Consider the following 10,366-nt stretch of genomic DNA (forward strand, 5'->3'; position numbering starts at 1 on the left):
ACAATGTGACGTGTTTGATGAAGAAATTTATCATCAAAACATTTTAAACCTTTAATCTCTGATAATATAATTTATTAACTTTATATAATTTTTATATAAAATTTAAGATAAATGTTGTATGCTGAAGTTTAAAGTTACAAAAATTGGTAAAGTACCTCTAGATGTACTTAGTTACTTTCCACCACAGGTCTTTAGTTTTCTAACATTCATGAAAACTAGTTGAAATAAAAGGTCTCAGACACACATGGAGTTCAGCTCCTCATTAATACTTAGTATTAATGTTATTTTGTTAAAGAAAATGTCACAAAGTCTGTTTCTGCTTCTGAAATATGAATATTTTAGCAGTTTGTCTTTTTACTTGTATAAAAACAAACTGAACTTTGACAAATGTTAAATGATTTATGGTTTAACTGAGTCCTGCAGGTTCAGTGTGTCGTGAAGCTTCACGGAGGAAACCTGCAGCTGATTAATCACGAAACAGTTTGAATCCTTGTGAACAAACTGAGACTCAGTTGATCCTGAGGTCAGAATCTAACAGCTCCTCCAGCAGCTCCCACTGAATCTCACACTGAAGCTGCAGATCTGAGATCAGGGAACAACTGGTTTTAGTGTAAAATAACGACAGAAGGAGAACTAATGATTCTGAGGACTGCGTCTCACACTCGCTGGTTCTATCGGACGCTGGTTCCTCGCTGTTGAACCAGCGTGAAGCAGAACACGGCACCGCAATGCAGATCCATAAATTTCACAAATGAGCTGCGGTCTTTCTCCGAACACGAGACCAGCGCTGAGGAAACCTGTGACCTTTTAACCTCTGGCTGATCCACACCTGTGAGTTTGTTTGTTCACAGGTCAGAGGTCGTCATCACGCCAAGATGATGAATTAGTGTGACCTTCATCATCGTCATCATCACACGAAGAAGAGAACAATCAGTCAAATTGTGGATTTTAACCGTTTTAATATTCAAAAAATACTTCACTTCTGTTTTCCTTGTACATAAACCTGGATCTCTGTTCGTACGGTGAACTTCTCTGTCAGGAAATGAAAAGTGCAAAGTGTAGCACACTGTGTCCAGCACGCAGAGAAAAGGCTACTTCAACGCTCCGGGAGGACAAACGTCTCCACGACGCCACCGACCCCAGAGGAACTCAGTGACCGCAGCCACGTGCAAAATCAAACGTGTGTCTCCACGGTTTCATGTCCAGTGGACGAGAGTAAAGACGTGATGCAGCAGCAGAGAACAGGCCAGCTGTTCCTGCATCACTTCAACGCTTGAGTCTTTTTGGTTCTCATGTGTTAGCTCGAGCAGATTCACAGCATCAAACAGCTTTAATCCAAACGTTACCGCTTCTTCTTCTGCTTCAGGGATTTCCTCCTCTTCAGGATCATCTCGTACAGCTTGTCCATGCCCTCGTGCAGCCCCTCGCCGATGATGGCGCACGCCGGCTGGATGTGGTAGGTGGTGGCGGGGGCGAGCTCGTGCAGGGCCAGCTGCTTCTCGATGTCCGCCACCGGCAGAGACTTGGGCAGGTCCTGCTTGTTGGCGATGACCAGCAGCGGCGTCCCCTGGTTCTCTGCGAACTTGGTGACTTTGTGCAGCTCCGTCTTGGCCTCCTCCAGCCGGTCCACGTCCACGGAGTCCACCACGTAGATGATGCCGTCGGTGCAGCGGCTGTAGGACTTCCACAGGGGCCTCAGCTTCTCCTGGCCCCCCACGTCCCAGAAGTGGCAGCTGATGCCCTTGGCGGTGCCGTTGCTCAGCTTGATCTTCTCGGTGTTGAAGCCGATCGTCGGGACCGTGTTGACGAACTCGTTGAATTTGAGTCGGTAGAGGACGGTGGTCTTCCCGGCGGAGTCCAGCCCCAGCATCACGATGTGCAGGGACTGGAAGGCCGCGATGTTGGAGAAGCTGTTGCCCATGTTCAGCGTCTCACTGGAGGATTGTGGGAAAGAAACAGCCGCTCATTAAATCCTGTGCTCAGGGTGTAAAACTCCTCAGGTGTGGCCTGGGCCCCAGGATGTGTCCAGCCGGGTGCGTCCCTGGCCACGGGGCGATGTCCCCTGTGTCTCTGGCCCTGAGGTGGATGTCCCCTGTGTCTCTGGCCCTGAGGTGGATGTCCCCTGTGTCTCTGGCCCCGAGGTGGATGTCCCCTGTGTCTCTGGCCCCGAGGTGGATGTCCCCTGTGTCTCTGGCCCCGGTGTGGATGTGGATGTCCCCGGTATGTCCCCGGTGTGTCCCCTGTGTGTCCCTCAGCAGGACGCAGTAAGGATCATTGTTATTCTCCTCACGCGTGTTCACCGTCGAGAAGAAGCTCCACAGTTTAACGGTGTCAGCGCTGAAACGACACCGACGATCACAGCCCTTCACCGGCCTCAGCTGCTGCTGTTCCCCGTGTCCTCTGCGGAGCCTCGGTCCTGCGCCCCGTGATCCCACCGACAGATCCTCCGGTTCTCTCCCCCGGTTCCACTCTCCTCTCTCCGGTTCTCTCCCCCGGTTCCACTCTCCTCTCTCCGGTTGTCTCCCCGGTTGTCTCCGCTCCTCCCGGCAGCTGCTCTGTGACTGAGGCTGAAACAACAGGAGCAGCCCCGCTCTGCTCCACCCCGCCCCACCGGGACATGTGCCAATGAGACAGCGAGCGTCCACCAGAGCGCGCGCGCACACACACACACACACACACACACACACACACACACACACACAGACAGACACACACACACACACACACACACACACACACAGACACACACAGATTTTCTCTCTTTCTCACAGACACACACAATATACCCACACACTCTCACAACACAAATAACAGAAACACAACAAAAACACACACACAAATTGTCTCTCTCTCACACTCTCTCTCACACACACACTCTCTCTCACACACACACACACACCTCAGATTTACCGTCTTTTAAAACCATGAGAAAGTTTATAAAGTTAAAAAATCTCAGATATTTAAATGAATTAATTTTGAAACATTTCCTGAAAATAAAGTTTCTGATCTTCTAGAGTGACTCGTGGTCCACTGCGCCATCTCCTGGTACAAAAGGGAAATAACATGAAGGATTCAGTGATGATGAATTCACATTTACAATTAGAAGAGAAAATATATAAATATTTTATGTAATATATGTAATATATGTAATATATGTGTATTTGTATAAATGTAAATTTAAATCCAAAGTCTGAAGTTAATTAATATTCTTTGATTTGTAACATTCACAGAATAAACTTCAGTGATTCTTATTTCTTTAAGATCAAATCCTAAATGTTAAAGAGAATCTGCAGTGATCCTGAATCACACAAACTCAAAGACCAGAACACAAAGCATCCTGGGTAAAAGAAAAGTAAGAACGATTCCAACTGATCCACAGGCTCTGAACCCGAGTCAGTCCAGATGTGCTGAATGCAGATCCAGATGTTTGCTCCAGTTCAAACCACTGGAGACAAGACCCAGAGCTCAGGGAATGGAAGTTATTAGAAAGGAGAACATATATAACATGTAGTAAAGACATGTGTCTACAGTCCAGGACCAACATCTCTCCATGTACTTGGAGCAGAATGAACTTATGTCCAACAGGAACATGAAGATATTCAGTTCAGTGTCGGTTTGATCAAAGTAAAGGATCAGGATGCTTCTGTCATCCAGGAATCAGCAAGCTAAGTAAGTGACCTAAGCAACATGAAGGGGGCGCTGTTTCCCACATTCTGTCTGAAGGGACGTCCACAGACACACAAAACTCTGATGCACAACAGATCTAGAAACTGTGGAAACAGTGACTGTAAACAAAGATGGACGACAGGTCAGCTTCCAAAAGTGAAGCTAAATAATATCTATCGCCCCCTGGTGCCTGGCTGCAGTGATGGTCAGAAACCTCCTCCATGTTAGAAGATGGGACAGGGACCAAACTAAAAAATCTAAGTAGACGTTAAACAAATGTTTGTCAAAGATGTTTCCTGTGATTTCAGGTTGTTCTCATCAGATTTATGATCTGATCTGATTCTGTGTCAGCACCTCGACCTCCTCTCTGTGTCCATCACATGAATACAGAAACTCAAGAGGCTTTAAACATGATGCTGTTGGTTCGATGTCTCTCCACTAGATGGCGCAGTCTAACAATAAAACAACATTTTCTCCCACATTCAGCTGTTTTTATTTCATCACAATAAGAAGCTGTGACACAAAAATGTCTTTTACAAATATTTAATCTTGTGTATCTGCACATTTCCTCAGAACGTTCTTCTATCTTAGTGAGGACACTCATTGATTATACCCCCCCACCCCCCAACCTTAACTATCCAAACTAAATGACTAACCCTAACCTAACCTAACCCTTAACCAAACCTAACCTAACCTAACCTAACCTAACCCTTAACCAAACCTAACCCTAACCTAATCTAACCTAACCCTAACCTAATCTAACCTAACCTAACCCTAACCTAACCCTTAACCAAACCTAATCTAACCTAACCTAACCCTTAACCAAACCTAACCTAACCTAATCTAACCTAACCTAACCCTAACCTAACTCTAAAACCAAGTCCTCAAACAGTCGACCTGGTTTTGGTTTCGATTGAAGACTTGAGGACTGGTCAACATGTCCTCACAAAGATGTAAGGACAGGAACACACTGAGTTCCAAGAAGCAGCTGTTGCGTGTTACAACAAACACGCAGTGAACATGTGTGCACACGTCTCCAGCCTCTCCACGTTTCTCCTTCATCACTATTCCAGAGAGGACACCTGCAGGAGCGTCTCCTCCCACCTCCTCTTGTCTCTGAACACCCGTCTCTACCTCTATCGTAGTGAGGACACTCAATGGAGCAACACGTTCTCTAACCCTGAACCGAACCGGAACCATCAAACCGGACAATATGTCCTCACAAAGACATCTGTCCCCACACATACACACACAGTGGTTTCAGTGTGTTTGTGAGGACCCTCTGCTGCTCTGCTCATTGATCCCCTGAAGAATGATTCATTTCCAGAGATGTTGTTACTGCGGCTGCTCTGGAGGAGCATCGATAAACTCAGGGGCCGCTCAGCATCTCTCTGCTCCCATTGTTGGATATGGTTATTTTCACAGTCGTTCAGAGGAGCCATTAAAACACACACACACACACACACACACACACACACACACACACACACACAGTTTTGTAGAAGTGAGTCCAGAGATGTATGTAATCTGGTGTGGAGCTGCACTACAGAGACTATTAAAGACATTTATCTCAGTATATAAATCTGTATGTTTTATATTTCAGGGAGTATTTTGGTTTGAAAACATTTCTAGTGTGGAAACTCTTTTTATAATGAATATGCTTAATCTAGTTGAAAACTCCTTCAGCCATGTTGGACAGCGTTGAGCTGAGGCTGTCCACTAAATGCTAATATTAGCATGTCAACAGTTTCTCAAGAGCCCATTTGTAGCATGTAACTTTTAGCATGTTAAAATGCACATACAATAGGCATGTTAACTTTGTAGTGTATAACATTAATCATGGTTTATTAGCGCTATACGACGTGCCCATCTTTAGCATGTTAAAGTGCACGTGCTCTCTGTAGGCCTGGTGACTTAGTGCAGGACATGTAGAAGGTTATGATGCTAATATCAGCAGAAACATTTACGTGCTGTTTAACCATCAGTTGTAAAAGACGACTCCTAAAAGAGGAGCAGATGTAGAGAAGCTTCTGTACATGTGGAGGTTCATTCACGTGTTGAGGAACAGAGACTCACATGTATGGGAACCAGATATTTAGATAAGATTTAATCATGTTCTTGTTGATTTACTGATGCTGGTAGTTTGTCGTTGGTTCCCTCAGCTTCAGTCCTCCCTCCTCTGCAGACTCCAGCTCTGTAAAGACTTATAAAGATTTCATGCTGTTGTCTGAGGATATTAAACATTCACATATGAAGCTCAAAGTGGGTCGCAGCTGTACAAATGAATGATGTTCAGTCGCTGTTATTTCCATAATTGCCGCGGTGGAAGGTAATTTGGTAAATAAAAGTCAGGATGGTGCATCCTTAATGTTTCATAGCTCATGAATGAATAATGGAGGACAGTAAACTGAGGGTTGGTTTTACTCCCAAAGACAAAGAGAAGGTTTTATGTCCATGAAGAAATAAAAAGTGATGTCAGAACAGATACAGTTCGTGTGTCTGAGACTTGAAAGTCTGATCTGAGGATATCGCAACGCTGATAAAACACCCAGACGCACTAATGACCCCGAAGTGTTCACTTCTTCTACTCAGAAGCTTTTTTCATCTCCAGTGGTGAAAGAAAAGCTACAGAAAACTGGTCTGCGGCAGCCATGAAAGATGAATGATGCAACCAGGCTCCTCGGCAGTGAAATCATGTTTAAACGACTTGTGGGTCTGTGGTTTTCAGAGCTGAGCTCACACTTGACTCGTCAGATTCAATTTCATTCAAAACTCTGCAAATAAAGATATATGGGGGAAACGTCGACGACCCTTTACCTTCATCACTTTCCCTCCTCGGCAGTCAGGAGACGGAGAATCCTCGAGCCTGGTCAATATGAGGGTTTCCATTACCTGAGCTCCAGGGAACGTGCAGATGTCAAACAGACGAGGCTCCAGGAAGAATCCACATTATTCTTCTATGTTCAGAGTTATAAGGAAGCAGCTTCACCCTACACTAAGACTCACTTCTGATTTAGAACCTGCACACAACACACACACTGATTTATTTACATGTGTAACAGCCCACAGTCATTGTGGCTTCATTCATCAGCCAACATCAACTCAACTTAGTTTGTAGAATCCACTGAAACCGGTTCACAGACAGAATCTGTGACATGTTGTTATTCGGTCTTGAAGGTTGAAATAAAACCACAGCTTGAAGTTCCAAGTGAAGTCAGAGACACGTTGTCCAGTGTCCTCGTCTGAATGGAAACATCTGAGCAGGGTGGAGGTGGAGCAGGTTGGAGGTGGAGCAGGTTGGAGGTGAGCTGTTTCAGACCTGATGGACCTCTGAGCTCCTGCATCTGCACCAAAACGTATCAGGTTCTGTCCCGACTCGCAACACATCCAGTTCACTGGAAATCTGTTCAGTAGCTTTAGTTTAATCTTGTTCACAAACCAACTGAAAACAACCTCCTTGGGGGAGGGAACTACTCTAATGTCTCCTCAACACAAAACACTGATTCACATGATTCGCTTCACCTGCTTGAGTTGAAGTGTTTTAACCTGAGTGATGTAAGCCAATCAGCATTGAGAATGAAACTCACAGGACTCGGGTCCTGGCACTGACCCGATCCAGCCGGGCTTCACACTGGCCTCTTGTCGACCTCGCGTAGCGCTGGTTCATCCACGGTGAACTTCCCTGAGCTGTGCGACAAACACACAAGATGTTGTTCATAAAATCAGTTGCTGCAGGCGACTTCACTAAAGTCTCTGTATAAAGAAACTCTGTCTGTCTCTTTCTTTCTGCTGAAGGAAGATTTGTTTATGGTTTGTTTTCCATGTGATCTGAGATATCAACTAAATATCGTATGATGCAAACACATGATCCAGTTAGAAAGTGACACAAACACATGTTTCTATCTTCTTTACTTTCTCATTATTATTTTCTGTATTGAATTTGCATCTCATCTTGTGAATGAACGATAACTACACACTGGTTTATTTCAGGTACTTTATTTTGCTTGATGTGTTTATATTTCATTTGATTTAAAACAGGTTTTATTTTCCATTTTAGAGCATTTTTTAAAAACACCTGGGGGGTGCGTGTAGCAATTGTTATTTTTATTAAAACATTTTCTGTTCCAATTGGAAAACTCAGGTGGTAAAAACCCTGAAGTTTCCTTAAATGGATCATCTTAACTTGTTAATTGCCAAATCAAACTGCTGGATATCTTCAATGCGACAGTTGAAGATGTCTAATTAACACCATCCAAATATCGTGGTGTTCAGATTCTGTATTCCAGCTCTTAGACGGATCCCGAGGCTGCAGTTGTGTGTGTTTTGTGTTGACATGGTCTGATGAACTCCTGCTGCACCACACACCAGGAATTCTTCACTTCCATGAAGAGACAAAAGGCCGGTTTGAGTCGACTCCAGTGAGACAGAGAGACGACGCCGAGAGACACGACGACAGCATCGCTGAGTCAAATCACTGCAGCTGCAGCCAGAACAACTTTCTCTAAATGTTTCTGCAGAACCTCGTGCACGCAGCAGTGAGCGCTACTCATTAACACCTCCTGTTGGATGCAAATGACAAATGGTGATTGAAAAATGAAACGCTGCCGGTGTCAGCAGAGTCTGAGAGAGGCCGGAGGAGGAAACTCAGTACAACACAAAAACCTGTGTGTGTGTGTGTGTGTGTGTGTGTGTGTGTGTGTGTGTGTGTGTGTGTGTGTGTGTGTGTGTGTGTGTGTGACCCAGTGCAACAGTGCAGCTCGACAGCTCAGAGGAATAAACACATCAGGCTTCAGATACAAACACAGATTGTTATAAGGAAACATAATGTGTTGGTTTTCTTTCCATCGACTCTTAGTGATTGTTAATAAACACAATCACAGGTACCTGGTAATTTCTCCTTATTCACATTTGATTCGCTCTTTTCTGTTTAAAGTAAATGTTTGAACGTGTTTTCGTCCGTTCAGCTCTCGCACCGTGTATCTCCTGAACGCTGCAGAGGAAACTGTGAAGCTCTAAACCCATTTTCTGTTTACTGCTCTTCTGACACTCATTTGTCCTGATGCATTTCAATCTTCATCCTTTCTCCTCCTCTCCCTCACCATCACACTGTCTCCCGTGCACATACACAAACACATAAAGGTTGCCATGGAGACCTGCATGCTGTGCTCGGGGGGTTGCCATGGCACCAGTGTTTACTGGGGAGGAGAGGGTTTTGTTGGCGCTGTGGTCGTCCTGCCTCCTGCAGCAGCTCATATTAATGAAACACTTTCGCTTGTGCCTGTTGGATGTTTACTGAAATGGATCGTATTGACCGACGTGGAGGGGGGGGAGGAGAATGTGGGGGAGACAGAAAGAGAGGGGGGAGTTCAGAGAGGAGCTGATGAGTGAAAACAACCAGAGTGAGTGTCAGAGCTGAGGAGGGATCCCAGGAGGGATGAGAGGGGGGGGGGGGGATGTGCAGCGTTACAACAAAAATATCACTTATTATTCAGTCACGCTGTTTTCAGCCATTAGTCCTCATCTCAAAACACCAGGCGATGGAAAAAGCTCCCTCTGCGCTCTGAAGAGCTGGACGTGAGACGGGAGCTGCAGGACGACGCACTCATCATCTTTACTTTACACTTTGAGAAAATACAGGATTTATACAAGTTAAATCTCAGACTTTTCAAGACCATAATGAACGGAATAAAAAATCTATCTCAAGTCTGACATATCAGAGTCAGAATAACTGACTCTTCATCAGAACTGAAGAGAAGGTGAAGAAGAGGAGTCCAGAGTCTCAGACGAGCTGAACTGAGACGATCAGTTATCAGTTCACGTTCTGTTTGTGGTTTTATAACAACGTGTTTCTAACCTCAACAGGTTTTGAAGCAGGCAGCTCAGAACAGAAGAGGGGGGGGGGGGGGGGGGTCGCCACTGGAGCTTTCCCTCCTAATCCATCTCTGGATATAATAAATAAGTCCGGATTGAGTGTGAAATGTTCCGTTCTGTTGCTCTCGGCTGATAAAAGACATTTTTCAGGCCCGTCTGCGGTGCAATGCTGATGAAATGTCCTTATCTCAGGAAAACGTCCTCCTCGAAACCCGGCCGGGCTCAGACCTGAGGTTTCCTAGGAGACAAACAGCTCACGTCTCCCACTGTGCACTTTGTGTTGTGGAAGAGAGAAACACAGGCAGCTTCATTCAGCTGGTTCTGTGTAATGTGCTGTTTTCCATCTGGAGGCTGAAACAGCGTCTGGCCTCTTTCCTCTTTCACCTTCACAACCTGTTCTCAACAGCTAATCCCTGAAAATCCCACAAAGGTCCGAGCCCCTGGTCTCAGACCAGCGAGTGGCGACACAACGAGTCACTAATCGATGTTCTCTGTGCCCCCCCCCGTCACTCCAGACAGAATCAATCTCTCTGGAAACACTGTCTTCTCTGTACAGACTCAGACACTCGTAGGAAATACGAACATCTAAAGCACGAATCCTGCCAGAAATCAAATGAAGGTTAAAGCTGCATCAATTGATTTGAATGACCTCGAGGGGACAGAGGGGGAGGAGCCTGGTTCATCTGGTCACTCGCTCGCAACTCGGTTCAGTTCAGTTTTCTGACAACAAACAGAACAATATGTGAATTCAGCCACTAGGGGTCCGTCAATCGAAACAACATCTAGTATATTGACGTTGTGCAGCAGCGGGGGATCATGGAGTTGTTGT

General features: G+C 45.3%; 1 protein-coding gene across 1 annotated transcript; it reads right to left on the reverse strand.

The window, feature by feature from the left end:
- Positions 1-942: 942 nt before the first annotated feature.
- Positions 943-2,087, reverse strand: LOC117754460 (ADP-ribosylation factor-like protein 4C). The gene has a single exon (XM_034573326.1). The coding sequence runs from the start codon at positions 1,919-1,921 to the stop codon at positions 1,343-1,345; it is 579 nt and encodes a 192-aa protein (XP_034429217.1). The 5' UTR covers positions 1,922-2,087; the 3' UTR covers positions 943-1,342.
- Between the last annotated feature and the right edge of the window lie 8,279 nt (positions 2,088-10,366).

The sequence above is a fragment of the Hippoglossus hippoglossus genome, chromosome 21 (genome assembly GCF_009819705.1).
Source record: "Hippoglossus hippoglossus isolate fHipHip1 chromosome 21, fHipHip1.pri, whole genome shotgun sequence".
Classification (NCBI taxonomy): Eukaryota; Metazoa; Chordata; class Actinopteri; order Pleuronectiformes; family Pleuronectidae; genus Hippoglossus; species Hippoglossus hippoglossus.